Source organism: Fukomys damarensis, unplaced genomic scaffold (genome assembly GCF_012274545.1).
Source record: "Fukomys damarensis isolate Sample0158 unplaced genomic scaffold, DMR_v1.0_HiC HiC_scaffold_25, whole genome shotgun sequence".
NCBI lineage: Eukaryota > Metazoa > Chordata > Mammalia > Rodentia > Bathyergidae > Fukomys > Fukomys damarensis.
Window position 1 is genome coordinate 25,980,357 of NW_022900937.1, and position 17,333 is coordinate 25,997,689.

General features: G+C 43.0%; 1 protein-coding gene across 1 annotated transcript in view; it reads right to left on the reverse strand.

Moving 5' to 3' along the window:
- Chrna5 (cholinergic receptor nicotinic alpha 5 subunit) overlaps positions 1-17,333 on the reverse strand; it is a 33,160-nt gene that overhangs the window by 2,150 nt on the left and 13,677 nt on the right. The window contains exons 2-5 of the mRNA XM_010619463.2: positions 9,838-9,989; positions 5,025-5,069; positions 3,499-3,608; positions 753-1,584 (exon numbers count right to left, since the gene is read on the reverse strand). Of these exons, the coding sequence (XP_010617765.1) occupies positions 753-1,584; positions 3,499-3,608; positions 5,025-5,069; positions 9,838-9,989 (1,139 nt within the window). The remainder of the gene's footprint in view (positions 1-752; positions 1,585-3,498; positions 3,609-5,024; positions 5,070-9,837; positions 9,990-17,333) is intronic.

Consider the following 17,333-nt stretch of genomic DNA (forward strand, 5'->3'; position numbering starts at 1 on the left):
AGAATTTGTATGTTAATGAGGCCACATAAATTCAGTTATGAAAATATTACTAGAGTGATAGCATTTAGAAATATTACATAAAAGAAATAGGGGAAATACAGTAAAATTATTAAAATTTCACACATTTTCAAGGAAAACCAGTGTAGAATTTTCAGTTAAATGTACTTATGTTCTTTAATTTTAAATAACCTTAAATAAGGAGCTAGTGAAACTTACTTTTCTATACTAAAGCTTTAAGCAAATTTTTATTTTTAAGCAAATCAAGAATAATTTTACTAAGCTTCTTGTGTACCTGCCGAGGTAGAAATCATAACACACACAGACACCTGGTTCCTTTCCTTTTCTTAACACTCTCTGGTAAATGAGCCACAAAAAGAATTCTAGAAAATATCTTAGCTGTACGTATTTATAAAGTTAATATTTGGCTCATCCTTTAAAAAATAAAATAACTTTTGATAAAGGATAATGCCACTGTGCCTGTAGATTACTATGGAGTTCAGAAAAAGTTACTAAAGATAAATTAAAACATTAAATCACGGCAAGATCACCATCCTTGCAAAGCATGCACTGACTTCCTCAGAGCCACCCAGGGGGTTGCCGGGGGACACGGGAGGGGAGGCTCCTGGGGACACTGCATACTTCCGAAGTTTCAGTGGGAAGAGACTTTAGGAAAGCTCCCGTGAGGATTTCTAGCCCTAGGGTCCCACTTATCCAGCTCTGAAGCAGACCTGCACCCCTAGACCAGCACAGACCTCACGCACGGCGTGCTCCTTCCTCACGTGCCTGGTGATGTAGCGGATGGAGTCCAGCGCAGCCTCCAGCACACTTCTGGCCGGCCCGGGCCCACCGCCCACTGCGGCCTGCTCTCTTTGGGTGCAATACCTGTCCACATGGCTTCGCATGCACAGCAGCTTGGGGAGACGGTGCAGGAACACCTTGCGCACCCAGGGCGCCATGGCACTGTGTGTGGAGGAAGAACGGTGGTGAATGTTGATAGCAAAGACAGTCACCATGATGGACAGTGTCACGAAGATCATGGTGAACACGAGGTATTCTCCAATCAGAGGAATCACTTTGGAAGAGGAGGGGATGATCTCTTCGATGACCAGGAGGAAGACAGTCAGTGAAACAAGCACAGAAGTGCAAAGGCTAATCTTTTCGCCCTCATCTGAAGGGAGGTAGAAGACAACCACAGTGAGGAAGGACAGCCCAATACAGGGAATGATCAGGAACAAGGTGTAGAAGAGAGGCAGCCGCTTGATGACAAAAGAGAACGTGATATAGGGGTACCAGCAGCAGCTGTCGGTTCTATTTCCTTTGTTCCCTGTTGCGCTCACAATTTCCCATTCTCCATTGTCAAAAAAGTCCGTCCTGTCCACATGCTGGTCCTCGAGGATGATATCAACCTGCGACCCATCGTAGGTCCAAGACCCGAACTTCATGGAGCAGTTCTGGAGATCAAAAGGAAAGAAGGTGACATCTATGGTGCAGGAGCTCTTGTAGTTTGCAGGCTGGGTCCAGACAACAGTGCCATTGGCCCTGACCACGGTCTTCGTACTGGTGCCTTCAAAACGTCCGTCTGCACTGCGAGACACACGTGAGCAAGAACAGTGCAGGAGTTAGACAGGCTGGTGCGCACTCTGCAAGCCCAGGTAAAGCCAGCCAAAACGGAAAGCAGGAAAGAGTCAAACATACCTGCTGAATAGAGGGACCTGCTCAGGGACAGCTTTCTTCTATATCTGATGCCACTGTTCTTCCACATTTGCTTGTAACTGACAAATTTCTCTATCTCCCTTTCTGCAGCTTTAGGGTTGAAAAGACCTCACTTTTTACACAAAGTAGAATTGGGCTATTTACACACAGAGGTAGGACCTGAATCCATGCTCCTCTTCCCCACAATCTGGTCTTCCTGCAGCACAAGTACTGGCACTTGCTCCTCAGGGGGAAAGAGCACTAGTACAGGGGGCATTGGCACAGGTGGACATTGGCGAGAGGCAGGTATGGCCCCAGGATGGCACAGCCTCTCAGGCTCCCCCACCAGTGAGCACCTACACTCAGCTGCCAAGAACAAAGCTGATCCCCAACACAGGGTTTCTTCAGTCTTGTTCTTTTTCTTCCAATTCACATGCCTTTGGCAGCACTCTGTGGTACTCCCATGTTTAGTATAACACTGCTTTCAATCACTAAGAGTAAAGTGGAAGGCAGGAGGCTGTGTCAATTGCACGACAAGCCCTACTTCCCCTCCTACACTGAGAAACACAGAGGCAAAATGTCTCAAGAGATCCCTGGTGTGTGGCATCTCCTCTGTCCTCATGACAAGTGCTTTTCTGTAAATAGGCCAGTGTGCTTTAGGATAAGTACAAATTCCCAAATTTTCCCTCTTCCCAAATTAAATAGAAAACACCAGGCCTATTGGCACATGGTACTTGGAAGGCTGAGACAAGAGGATGCCAAGTTTGAGGCCAGCCTGGGCAATTTAGCAAGCCCTGTGTTAAATCTAAAATGGGCTGGGTATCTCACTGGTACAGTGTCCCTGGGTTAAATCCCAAGCAATGAAAAAAAAAATCCTCAAAACACACCAAGGCATGCCAGGTGTGGTGGTGCACACCTATAATCCCAGCACTTGTGAGCTAAGGCAAGAGGATGACTGCAAGTTCAAGGCCAACCTGGGCTATACAGCAAGTTCAAGACCCGTCTGAACTATATAATCCAACAAACATTCCTTAGCAAGTGCAAATGACAATACAGTAAACAAAATTAGAGAGATGAGTATGTATTTGAGCATAATATATGAACTCAACCATTTCCCCCAAATCTGAAGACTGACAAATAGGTAATCTAGCACATAAGAGGGCAGATGGGGTTGTCACTGAGTCATGGTGTGAAGCCCTGCCTGACCATGTGTGAGCCCTGGGACTGGATGCCTATCTATAAACAAGGAGGCAGTCGTGCCTGGCACATGGGCTACCGTGAGAATCAAATGACACACAGCACTCCAGGCCCTGGTCATCTATCGCTGGGCACATGAAAGTTCACTGCACGTGTAAGCTAATGGCAGCAATTGCCTTCAATTTCCTCCCTTCTTCCTTCTACCTTTCGGTACCTACCAAAGCTTTTGCAAATTTTAGAAATCAGAACACTTTTATATTTAAAAAAAAAAGTAGAAAGATCTATATAACTTATTTGTAGGTTTATGAAACAAAAGCACGTAAGATTAAGTTATTTGGTTTTACAACTAAACAATTTTTGAAAGGGAGAAAAATTACTAAAAGCCTAATAGTAATACAAGCTTTCTTTTTTTTTTTTTTTTTTTTTTGAGACAGGGTCTCACTATGTAGTTGAGACTGACCCTGGAACTCACTATGTAGCCCTGGCTGATCTCGAACTCACAGCGATCCCTCCTGCCTCAGCCTCCCGTGTGCTGGGATTACAGGCATGTGCCACCACACCCGGCTACAAGCTTTCTTTTGAAAACATAGTATTTAGAATGGAACTTACTTGTCAAACAGAACAATGTCGGGGGTCCAGAGAGAGTCTGAAGGGACGCGTATAACCTTTATCCCACCATAGTCATCAGGGTTCCATCTCAATTTTACATCAATCCATTCCTTAAAAATGAACAAATATGCCTCAATTTCAATCAAAATGGTAGTCAGAAATAGTGAAAATGGGACTGATTACCAAACCCAGAAGGTTTGGATATGAAATCGTCTCTACCCCATCTCTGGTGTGGCACTAATGCAGCATCCTGTCTCCTGGGGCAGTGGCTCATAAGACACAGGTGACAAACAGAGCTGGTGCCCTGGTAGCTCTGTTCAGCACCTCTGCTCCTCCCACTGACCACAGCCAGGACTATGTGAACCCCAAGTTCTAGGATCAAGGGAGACATTCTTCCAGCTGGCCTGTCACCTGACCTGGCTGGATGGGCTATGCACATGCAAAGTTAAACACCTTATCCAGCCTCCGTGCGGTAACAACGCTGTGATCGAGTTCAGAGCTGCACTCCAAGAAAAGCACACCATCCTTCAAGAGTCTGGAGATAGGGTGCTGGGCTCTGCTGTGAGAATTAGGGGTGACGAGGAAAGAACAAGGGGAAGCACCAAAAGCTACTGAAGATGTATGTCACGGTAGCCCAGACAAACTAGGACTTCTAGATAAAAAGAACCCTGTCCATAAAAGCAATCAATTACCTTCTCCCTGTTCCCATCTTACTCTGAGTAAAAGCCACATTCTCACCGGGCCCGTGAGTCCCGGACTCCATGTCCGGCCCCATCTCTACCCCTCCCCAGAATACTCACCTCGGCCATGCTGTTGCCTTGTTACTGCCCAAGGTGCAGCCAAGTTGCCCTCCAGGCTCAGGGCCTTGGTGCTTGCAGGCCCCTCTGCCTACAATGCTCCTCCCAGCACCCACAGAGCTTGCTACCTCTCCTCCGTGTTCTCCTACAACCTGTGCCTTCTAAGGGACATCTTTCCCCACCATCCCATGTGTAAGTATAGCCTCTACTCCTTGTCCTCTCTCAACCATCCAGCTCTAAACTCACCAGCGACCAAGGTGCATGCAACTTACTCGGTAACTCTCCCTCACAAAATAAAGTTCCTTGAAGACAGGGATTTCTGTCTGCCTTGTTCACTATTTTTTCCTAATGCTCAGCACAATCCCTGGCCCATGATAGCCACTCAAAAAAAAAAAACTAAATGAAGCTGGGCCTGGTGGCACAGGTCTGTAACCCCAGTACTCTGAGAGGCTGAGGCAGGAGCGCTGCAAGAATGAGCCCAGCCTGGGCAACTTAGCAACTTGGTGAGACCCCGACTGAAATTTAAAAAGGGCTGGGGATATAGCTCAGTGCAAAGGCCCTGGGTTTAATCCCTAGTCCACAAATAAACAACTGAATGAATACAAGAACCCTGTCTACTTTCTGCATCCTGCCCAGCCACAGAGACTGCAGAGATGCCCTTCACGCTGCACCCTTGTGATCAAGGTGGTGCCAGCCCCTAGCTGAGGGTCACCTGAATGGTACACCCACCTGCTTCAGCCAGACATTTGTTGTCATTAACTGATTTTTCTCATCCTAGAAAATAAAAATTTAAATAAAGTTGATTATTTCAATTACAGAAAAATTGTTAAATAAGAACTTTTGTCCATTTTTATACAAACATGCCTACCCTTACAGACCTGACATTCTGCTCATCAATCTTGTTCTCTGGGTAAGTAGCATCTTTTTTCCAGCCTAGTTTCACATTACACCTTTCCACATACTCTGTATTTCAGACAAGCGGGCCTAAAGCATACATACTATTGGTGTTTCTAGGTTTTACATTCATTTCCTTGAACCTAAGACACAAGCACAGCATTATTTTTGTGTGCTCCACTCTGAGAGGAAAACTAAGCCTGCTAACAGACTGCAGGCGGCTGAAGCGGACGAGCCTGTGTCTGAGTCAGTGCGCCCAGCATCCTGTCCCCCAGGGACCCACCCACAGGAAAGCGGGATCTGACGTCCTGCGGGTCTGTGTAGAGAAAACACGGAGGCTGTGGCCTTCAGTTCCAACTTCACAAAGCTTTTAAATCTTGTTTTTCTAGAGAACGTGGGGTCTCTGGAAGAACTTCTCACTTGTTCCTTCTTGCTGTCGTTATCTTTGTAATGCCTTTCCAGAATTTTGAAGACTTAATTAAAGTGACATTCCTGTCACTTTACTGAAATTTCAGAAGCCAACTGAACCAGCCGCTCACTAAACCACCAAGCATAAATCCATGATCTAGAGAGGAGGTGATGCTAACAGAGACCCACAGAAGAGAGGGGCGGGTGGGAAAGAGGATGGGGTGCATACAACTCAGGTGACTGTTGTAGTAAGAGAGGAGTGACCAGGTAGACATCCCTGGGGACAATGGAGGCTCTAAGATGTCCCCCAATGGGAAGGATGATCACTAGAATATACAATACATTCATCCCTCCTATGCTGCAGCTCCCAAGAGCAATTCTCCCTGATTAAGGAGGACCTGGGGCTTTTATCTACTGTGGCCCCTTCCTTCTGCAGATATAGAAACCAGCCCCGTAAAGGCCCTCTGCCTTAAGCCACACCAGCAATTCCTGGCAGAAGTGATCCTAACACTCGAATCTCCTAAGTCTACCCTGCCCCAGAAGCTCTACGGTCTACCCCAAAGACACAGCCTACCAGAAAAACCGCTGACTCCTGTAACAGATCATAGCTATTTGGCAGAAGTGCCAAACAGAGGCATTTGCTGTTAGAAAAGTTCTGGCAAACACTTTATCTATGATACTGTATGGAAGGGAACCATCTTTGAGAATCTAATGACAATGACCAGCCCTTCCTCTAGAAAAATGTGGAAACTCATACATTTTGCTCTGTAGGTTAGGACTCAATCAAAACTTAGTGTTTGCAGATGATTTTGGCCCACTCAACTGTAACAACCCTGTCTACAAAAACCAAATATAAAATTATAAAAAAAACTTAGTGTTTGCAACAGCAGCATGCATATATACATATATATATATATGTATATACACATACATACACACACACACACACACACACACACATATATGCAAATGGCCCCAAGATGTGGAAGTTCGCCCAGTACTTGGGGATGAAATGTAGCATGATCTCAGCTGTCTCCCAATATCTATAATGTGCTTAGCACAGTGGAGACAACAGAAATGAAACTGAGGGAGAACAGACAAGGCTAACACCAGGAGAAAACCACAAACAAATGGAGTATTAAAATACACAGAATAGTAGATTTTAGAGGTAACAAGTTTTTAATCTAATTGAAAAAAACCAACATGGAGATTAAAAAAAAAAAGAGCAGAACACAAGGAAATAAGGGAGCTGTGAGTGTTCAAGGAGAGTCACCAAGCTTCAAGGAAAGGTTCACTGGCAGGAGTATGAGGCCACCTAGAAGCAGGTCAGAGAATGTCCTGCTTTACCTCGGACTCCCTGGCTCCAGCCTCCCCTCTTGCAGTCACTGTCCTTACATTTCCCGAGCTTGGTTCTCAAGAAAAAGCCCTGGCCACTCCTCTGCTGGGCTCTTTCCTCTGCTGCTTTCGGAGTTCCTCTGGGATAGGCTCCTATTCTTCCTCACCAGCTTGAAAAACTGATCAAGGTTTCCTACTCTCAGCCCTGGCAAGGACTTCCCAGCTAACGTCCTCGGCCTCATCTCTCACCTGAGGGTTCGTCTTGACTTCCCCAGGCTGCAGAATGATCTTTGAAATGAACATCTCAAGTTGTAATCAATCTCATCATCAGCTCTGCTCTACTCCCACAATGATTTTATCTTTCAGATCTGTTGCTTTTCCACTCTAATCACCCAGGCTCCCAGATCTCAGGCCGCCTCCCACACTCAGAGGCCAAGTCCTGCTCTTTCCTGTGCATAGTCTTCTAACTTCCTCCCAAGCGTCCCTGCAAGTTATGACTACCCTGTTGGTCTTCCCAGAGAGCTTTTGCCATGACTGGTGCCCTCAGACCACACTCCTTCAGTGCTGACTACGTGCATTCACTGCACTGAGTTCCAGAAGGGACCCAGAAATAATGGCACCTTGCTCAGAAGATGCCAAGCCTGAGCTCCAGCCAGTGTGACAGGAACTGTACTCAAGTGCAAGAGACTGAACAGGGAACAGGCTTCTCAGGGCATCCAAGTAGACATCCCAAAGCACCTGACAAATGAAGCTGACCTTGAAGAACAAACGGCTTGGGCCAGAAGAGCTCACCAAGCAGCATACAGCAGTGGCAAAGGGCAAATGGCAGGAAAGGGACACTTGTCACTTGCTCAGCCATTCAATCAACCCATTCCTGAGAAGCAGGGCTTCCAACATGGACCTCTGGATTTAAAAAGCTCCACAAAAGGCTCAGGATCACTTACACCCATGATTATATGGTTCTTTTGTACTAAAAGTATTTAACTCTCTGTCATGTCAATCCCTAGGCTGCCTGAAAAGCCAGTTCAGGTGCCACCTCCCCTATCTGGCCTTCCTTAACAATCCCAGCTATGGAGACCAGGAGTCCCAGGCCCTCACAGAGGGCACTGTGATTTAGTACACAGTGCTCTACATGACTCTGCTTTGGGCAACAACCTCAGGCAAAAGAAAGACCTCTGACAGCAACCTCACTTTATCTTCCTTTCCACTTCCCTATTCTTGAATTTTCCCCATATCATCTAGCAGAGGCCAACCAAATACACAGTCCCTGTATATCTACTGACCTTCCAGGAAGCAATTAGGTAACATGTATCACAAATTTTTAAACACATACATTGCTGGGCATGGTGGCATACACTTTTGAAGTCTTAGTACTAGAGAGGCTGAGGCAGGAGGATTGCTGCAAGTTCAAGGCCAGCCTGGACCACATAGTGAGTTCAACACCAGCCTGAACTATATAGTGAGACCCTATTTTTAAAAAACAAAACAACAACAACAAAACCACTGAAGGAGGTGTGGGGAAGGGACGAAAAAAAAATAAGATGTGTTATGTACATGTACTAACTCCCCACAATGAAAGCAATCATTATGTACTACAAATGTGTACTAGTAAAAAAGAAATCAATGGAAACAAAATAACCCATATAATCTTTGATTCACTACCTGCTCTCCCCCCCCCCAATGGTAAAAACTGAAGCCAGGACCTTACACATGTTGGGCAAGGGCTCTAGCCGCCCCAGCCCTTTACTAAGACCTTCTTAGGGAAAGAAGAAATTCAAACAGTTGTGTAACAACATCACTGCTGTCATTTATAATGAGAAAACAATCTTCTAATAACAGAGAATACATCAGTTACAAAAAGAATTTCCTGTGGCCATTAGCGCAATGAAAAAAAAAAAACAGCTAGCAATCAAAATTACATCTAAAATATTCCAATTTTTGGCCAGGAATGGTGGCACATGCCTGTAATCCCAGCACTCGGGAGGCTGAGGCAGGAAGATCACTCTGAGTTCGAGACCAGCCTGGGCTACATAGTGAGTTCCAGGTCAGTCTCAACGACAGTGAGAACCTGTCTCAAAAAAAAAAAAAAATTCCAATTTTATCACAAAGAAAAACATATGGCAAGAAATACAAACTGTTAACATTAGTCACCTCTAGATGGTAGAATGTCAATTTTTATTTTATTTGTATTTTCCAAAGTCTCACAAAAACCACACATTCCTTCTTTAATCAGAAAATAAAGGCACACTTATAAATGTTATATTTAAAAATATATATGGTGGCTAAATACTTTTTTACTATTATGGAACTAGCAGGAAGATAATTACTAATTAACATGACCAGAACAAGAAGAAACTATTTTAAAAAGCAGTGTGATTTTTTTTAGTTTGAAAAGGAAGGACCCTTGACAATAGGAATGAGTTTTAAGGGAACGTATTCTCCCTGGTGAATGTCACATGTGACACTCTGTCTCACATGTAAGGTCCTGGACTCAATCTCCACAATCAGAAAAAAAAAAAAATCTCTGAAATGTGTTAAGTGTAATTTGGAGCCCGTGACCTGCTGAGACACTTTCAGTCCCAAGAACTACAACTCTGTTACACTGTTTCTCTTAAAACCTTTTGATAATATGTTTAGCACATCTAAGGAGAAACTTCACTACAAAACATCTTAACATCTTCCAGTCTGTTAAACCTATTTTCATTACCGGGTGAGCTAACCATGGCTGTCCTAGGCAATGACGTATTAACACAGGACATCACCACAGCTGAGACACGGTCACCCTCTCTCCCTGCTGAGTCCCTTGAGCCAAGGACTGTGTCTCACCACCCTGGGACAGTACTGGGCATACAACAGACTTGCTCAGTTGTCGTGAAATGGAGTTGATCACAATATGCACACCTACCACATCCACTAACTGAGATATGGCAAGGCCAAACTTGATTTTTATTTTGTCATTCAGGTGCTCCACAGGACGAACCCATCTTTCGTAGTCTTGAAATAAATCCTTAAACAAGCTGTCTTCGTGTTTTGCAACAAAGGACGATTCAGATAATCCTGTATAACAAATTTTTACAAGTCAGTTTACTTGCTTCTCTCTCACCAAACCTATACTTTTCCTAAAAAACCCATTAATAACTGAACCAAAATTTAGGCATTAACATGGCTTTTGAAATGAAATATTAATTCAAACACATGTGGTCAAATAAGGGACACCTTTGTTCATATACGATTAGTTTTCAGTGAAATCATATCACTCACTATGGAAACAGGCTGTGTTCCTTGAGTAACTGGGGATGCAGCTCAGTGGTAAAGAATCTGGCTACCAAGCAAGAGGCCCAGAGTTCGATCCCTAACACTGCAAAAACAATAAAGAAAAGGTAAGAAAAGCTTTTCACTTCCAAAAGCTGAGGGGACTGCTTGACAAACTCAGAAAACAGACTGAAGCAAAGTCACTTGTCAACTACACATATAAACTAAACATGCTTCATAGGCATAATTTTATATAGGAATATTGCCTGAAGCATTTAGATTTGTCATACCTTTGTTTGCTGCACGTTTGTGTACTTTTAGAACCCAACTCTTCATGAACAAAATATCTAAAAGTTGTAGATACCATGGTCAAAGACTGGCTAGACCTGGTCGTAGCTGCATTTAGGCTTCACTAAGCCTCTCTGAAACAAAGCAGGGTCATCTGGACCAGCACTGCATGGCTGAGCATGGTGGCACACACCTGTATTCTAGCCACTCAAGAGGCTGAGGCAGGAGGATGGCAAGTTTAAGACCTGCCTGTGCAACTTAACAAGTCTCTATCTCAAAATAAAATATAAAAAATTCAGGCATGGTGCTCAGTGGTAGAGCGTACCAGCCAGTACTGGAAGAAAAGGAAAGAATAAAAGGAGGGCGGGGGCAGAGGAGGTGAGAGGAGGAGGGAAGGCAGAAGGAAAAGAGGAGGAGGGAGGAAGGAGTGAAATTCAAGCATGACATTTACTCAAAACTAGTAATTTTATGAAGAAAATCATTTACTTAAATGTGTCACAGATTTATTATCATCACATACACACAGGGATCACAGTAGCTAATGACGATCCTTCTACAATTTAAAAGATGATCCCACAGAAACTAGCACTTGCAATCTTTTTTTTTTTTTTTGGTGCAGGGGATTGAACTGGGGTCCTTGGGCTTGCAAGGCAGGCCACCGAACCGCTGAGCTAAATCCCCAGCCCTTGCAATCTTTTTATTACAATAAACCATGCTTTATGTACAGAGCCATTAAAGATGACTCTAGCTGGAGGAAACTAGTTCTTCGATTCTCTTCCACGGCCCATTTCTTCTGATACAACAACCTCAAGGATTTACATCCTGCTTCCCTGAGCAGGGTAAGATCTAACCCATAAATACAACAGGGCTGGCGTCCTGCCTCCTACAAGACCCCCTTATGAGGGAGCACACAGTACCACTGTTAGACTGTATTAGAATACTGTATCCTAGAGAGACAATGCTAATGTTCAAAAGCAGTTGATTTTAGCGCTTTAAATTAAAATAACATTACTGAACCATTTTTCCTGTTTTAATGCTATGTTAAGGATTTTTTTCATCTTTGAAATGTCAAAAATTTAAGATAGTTTAAAAAGATAAAAATAAGTATAATATCTTTCAACATCATCTATGAATCTTTTTTGCTATGCTGGGGGGGACTAGTTTGAACTGCTGCTATCTCAAATCCTGTTTGAAAGACAAATTGAGGGAGTACAACCTTCCACCTAATGAGAACTTTCAAGACACTTCTTAACAAACATCCTGGCAATCCACTCCATGCTAGAAATACCAATTTTTTAGCACACTTTATAAAACAAGGTGCAAGAGTCACGGTGGTTAGGACATAAACTTGATGGCACCGTCAAATGCTGCTCAGTGGTCAGGCTTTCCTAGTTGGTTTATAAGTTCTGTTTATGCTGCTCAGGATTCAGTCAGAAAGACAGAACTTGGAAGCTCATTCATGGCTGAGCTCTGCCAGGCTCTGCAGCTCCCGATAGCCTCCTGCTGTGGTCACCCTGACACTGTCCATTTTGTGCCACACCCCCAAGAGCTCTGTCCCATGCTGACTACTGCTCACTCACTAGGCAAATGTTCACTGGACTTATGAGATGGGTACTGGGAAGGCACTGATAACAAAAGACCACACTTCCATCTTCAGTCCTGCAGGAAAGACAGGCAGAAGGCGCGGTAACACACATGAACTACATGCTTAACTGGATCAAACTGGAAAATACTATCAAAAACTGTTTTAAATAATTAACATTTGCTCTTCTTTCTCAAGATACTTTATTGTAGCAGAACAAAATGGAATAGCAGTCAGTAGAAATGGGGGGCGGTCAGAACATTAGAGAGGCACCGAGCTTCTTGTCAGTACAGGGAGGCATCTGTCGGCTGAGACATCCTATGCTGTGCTCAGAGTGACCAGGAGAGCATGAATCCCCGAAACACAAATATAAGAAGAGGCTAAAGGGATGGCACTGCTTACTATCCTGATGTGATCACCACACGTTGGTACATACTGAATTACAAGTACCTCACAAAAATTCACAAATAAAAAGATAAAATTAAAAAAAAAAAAAACAAGGGCGCTGGATCTCTTGCAAATAGGGAAGGGACCAAGACATAGAGGGAAGAAGAGGGAGGAGGGAAATGTTAAAAGAATGAAGAGCTGTTACATACATGTACCAACCCCACGAGGAATGTGATTATTACATGCTGAAAACATGTACTAATAAAAAAATTTTAAATTAAAAACAATAAATAAGCACTCTAAATCCGTGACTCTCAATCTAGGTTCCTTACAGTCCTATGAAATTTTTCACACTACATTTGATCAAGATGATATTCGATTTAACACATTATGTACTATTTTGTGTGTCTGTGTGGTTTTATTTTGTTTTTTGGTGGTACGGGAGATTGAATCCAGAAACACTGAGCTATACTCTCAGCTCTTTTTATTACTTTATTTTGAGACAAAGTCTCACCAAATTATCTAGTCCGGCCTTGAACCTGTGTTCCTTTTACCTTAGTCTTCTGAATAGCTGGGATTACAGGCATGTATAGCCTTGCTGGCCTATTTTATGTTTTTCCTACTGATATTATCTAAGTCTTGAATTGCCAAGAAATCAATGTACTGGAAGGCAGGAATCACTTCTGTATTTTAGCATTACTATAGCTAAGTATAAATCTGAACTGTGTTTACTTAATACATTTTAGTTTTCTTTCTCTTCTTTGACTTAAAAATACTTAATTTAAAAAGAGGAAACCTGCTGGTCATGGTGGCACATGCTTATAATCCCAGCTACTTGGGAGAATGAGGCAGAAGGATTACAAATTCAAGACTAGCCTGAACAGCACAGTGATACCTTATCTCAAAAAAAATCAATCCCGGGTACAAAAAAAAATTTAAATGGGCAAGAGATTGGAAATACACATTTCACCCAAGAGCAGCCAGTAAGTACATGAAAAGTGCTCAACATTGTTATCAAGAAAACCGAAACCCAAATCACACCAAGACACCACTGCACACCTACTAGGAAAACAAAAGAAAATGTTAGGGAGGAGGGAAGATGAAACAGTTCAATCACCGTAGACCACAGTCTGAGAATCCTTGCAAGGTTAAAGGGAATATTCCCACAGACCCAACAATCCAAAGAAAATAGATGTTCACACACAAACCTGTCCGTGAATGTTCACAGCACCACTACTCAGCCCTAACAGCCAAAAAGTGAGGAGGACAGCCCCACGTCAGCTGTCATCAAATGACAGATGGGTGGACAAAACGGGATGGATCCAGACAGTGCAAAGGAACAGGAAGGCCATACAGAGAACTTTTGGAAATAATCTAAAAACCTACAAAATGTTAGGAAAATGTAAAATGACTTCTGCTGTCTCTACCAGCTATCTGCTTTGTTTAGTTCAAAAGTAACACACAGCGGAGGCACTGACCCTGAAGTGGGACATCTGGCCTCATCCCTTACTTTGAACACCCACTTCCTGTGCACTAGAATAGATAGCTAGAGGAATCTTAAGGTAAATTCCCCAACTGCAAAGAATTGTTATGTCTGGGTTTAAAGTTAACTATCTTGTGACTGTGATGTGACTGAGGAAATGAAATGTAACCACCTGAATGAGATCAAAGCTGTAAAACCCTACAAAAGAGGGAGCTGCAACCCAATAGGAGGTCGATCACTGGCACTGCCTTTTTGAATGCAACTGACCCTTTGCTGGCAAAATAAACTTCTTTTACTTCCACTCAGCTCGTCTCTATGTGTGTGTCACTTGCCAATTCCTTCCCCAACAAAGGAAAAGGGAATTGTTTGATGGACATCCAGCACCAGCTTTCCATGATGAAAAAGTTGTGGAGATTTGTTACTGAACAATACTGAACTGTATACTTAAAACTGGTTTAAGGTGGCTCTAAATAATGAAAAAAAGAATAAGATAAGACTATAAGAGCAAGAAGCAATTTAAATATGTTCGGGGACCATTTTCATCTCCAGAATTAAGGATTATTTTAATGTTACATCATTGCCTTTTCTCTTTTACTTTCCTTTTTAGTTTTATTTTAGGATTCCCTATTTCTAATGTTCATACAGAGATTTCTTTAACTGAAATACCGAATAGTTTCTTTGGTGCGAAAAACTATAATAGTACACAGGATCCTAATGAGATAATTAATAATGTGAAATAGGAAGTAAAGGGCTAAAGGTATAGGGAAAGTAGGAAGGGTGGTGGAAAGGTAATAAGGGAGAGGAAAAAAATATGACAAACTGAAAAATTTACTGTTTGTAAATGGGGAGGTGAGGAAGGGGGTGAAGGGAGGGCAGGGACAAGGGGGAAAAATGAGAATCAAGACCTATTATGTAAAGGTACAGAATCCCAATGATGAATGTAACTGTATTGTATACCTAGATTGTACCAATAAACTCAATAAAAAAAATAACTGCAAAAAAAAGTGGTTTAGGTGGTAAATTTTACATGGTTTTATACAAGTCAAAAAATTTTTAATTTATAAAGAGAAAAACTTCAGTTGAAATCCTCACCTACATAAAGGGCATTTGAAATTTCAAAAGCCACAAAAGGAGTTTGTAATTAATGGCATCAAATAAAAACTTTAAAAGTTTAGAGGAGGGCTGGGGATTTAGCTCAGTGGCACCGCACCTGCCTCGCAAGTACAAGGTTCTGAGTTCGATTCCTGGTACCAAGAAAAAAAAAAAAGTTTAGAGGGAGGGATCGGGGTCTGACTCAATAGTACAGTATTACTAGCAAGCTCGAGGCCCCAGGCTCCAACCTCAGAACCACTAATAACAGTAATAATAATAATTCCCAAGTGGCCATGCTCAGCAGATCACCCACAACTTCCTCAGCCTCTCTCATCTCACTGTGTCCACCACACAGGCAGACCACTGATTTTAGACAAATTATTGGAATTACTTAACTATTAAAATGAAAGTGAATATTATTTTTACCTAAGGATTTGACCCTTGAAAGCATTTCTTGTTTTTTCATTTCTGCTAATTAAGGAAATCTAACTTAGAGCTCTTGGGCAGAATGGCAGCAACTCCCAACAGAGACCTGAAGAGGCTGCTGAGTGTGCCTCAGGCTACACCTTGGTTTCTAGCAGGTGTCCCTTCACAACCAGCCTCCTTGCTCTGGACCTGCTGACCAGTCCCTCCCATCTCTCTCCTCCTGCCTTTCTTGCCCAGTTCAAGTGAGACACCTGTCAGTCCTGTCAGAATGAACAAACACGGCTGGAAACTGGGAGTTAAAAAGTAGAACACTCTTCAAGACCATGACTCAAGACCATGAAGTTGAAATAGCAAAGAGACTGCACGCTAGGGAGTCAGCTCAGCCTTCGAAGACCATGTGGCCAGCCAGCTCAGGATGCCAGGGCCAAGAAGGACAAGGCCATTAGGATGAACCCTCTTGGGGGAACAGTCTGCCCTGCTCTAAAAACATACTAGGGCCTTTCCCAATGACAATGGCAAGGGTAGTCACTAAACCCCACTAGCATGACCTTGACCTTAGGACATTGTCAGAGTCAGAGGCCAACCATGACAAGAGACCTGTACTCCATGAAGACCCACAGGGAGAACATGCAGGCCTAGCAAGACTCCACCTCTGTGTGTGAGGACATCAAGAAGACTGCTCCTGCCTACCCGTTTGCCTTCCTACTTGCTGCCTCCCTAATGATTGATAGCCTCCCTCTTGAGAGGATAGACTTCAATCTAATTCTTTTTTTTTTTTTTTTTTTTTGAGACAGGGTCTTGCTACATAGTTCAGGCTGGCCCTGAACTCACTATGTAGCCCAGGCTGGCCTCAAACTCACAATGATCCTCCTGCCTCAGCTTCCTAAGTGCTGGGATTATAGGCCTGTGCCACCATATCTAGCTGATTCTTTTAACAGTGTTAGGGCCCATAGGGTTCTTAGGAGGAATCACTTTTCTATGTAGGAAATGCTTCCACCTTTACATAATAAGGTCTATGCCAACTCTCTTCTGTGCCCTAAGGCAGATTAGGCATCTAAAACTCAAAAGGCAGAAATGAACTCCCTGACACTTCCTGCTACCAAAGCATATCCCATCCCTGGAGCAAGTCACCTCACCTGAGAAGATGCTGAGAAGACCAGGGGCAAAGCACACACCAGGAGCAACGTGAAATGCTGTCCTGTCACACTGACAGCCTCAAACTGACATCCTGTGTCTTCCCCAAGTGATCAGTGCTGGCTATTCAAGACAGAGCTATCAGTGAGCCAGGCTGCTGGAGGATATTTGAAATCAGAAAAGATGGTTTGATGGTACAGACATTACACATTTAATGACTGAATTGCGTTCAAGGTCACTAGCTGTATTGGTTGCTAAGCTGCATTGGTTACTAAAAGAAGAATTATACATATAGTATGGATATTACAATACTCAGAACACAGAAATGGTCAAAGGAAGCTACAACTTCATCAAGTCATCACTTTGCTTTTATTTGCATAACTTTTACCATGTAGTACTGTAATGTATAACAACATAGCACTACAGTATTTTTTTTTTATTGAGTTTATTGGTACATTTAGGGATACAGTACAGTTACATTCATTGTTGGGATCATGTACCTTTACATGGCAAGTCTTGATTCTCATTTTTTCCCCTTACCTTTGCCCTCCCTTCACCCCCTCCTCCCCTCTCCATCTACAAACACTTTATTTTCATCTTTTCATTCTCTCACATTTTTTTCTTTTCCCTTTTTGTTCTTCCCCTACGTATCACACCTTCCCTACACCTTTAGCTCCTTTCCTCCCATTTCTAAATGTCAGTAATCTTATTAGAATCTTATGCATTGTTGCAGAATATTCACACCAGGGAAACTATT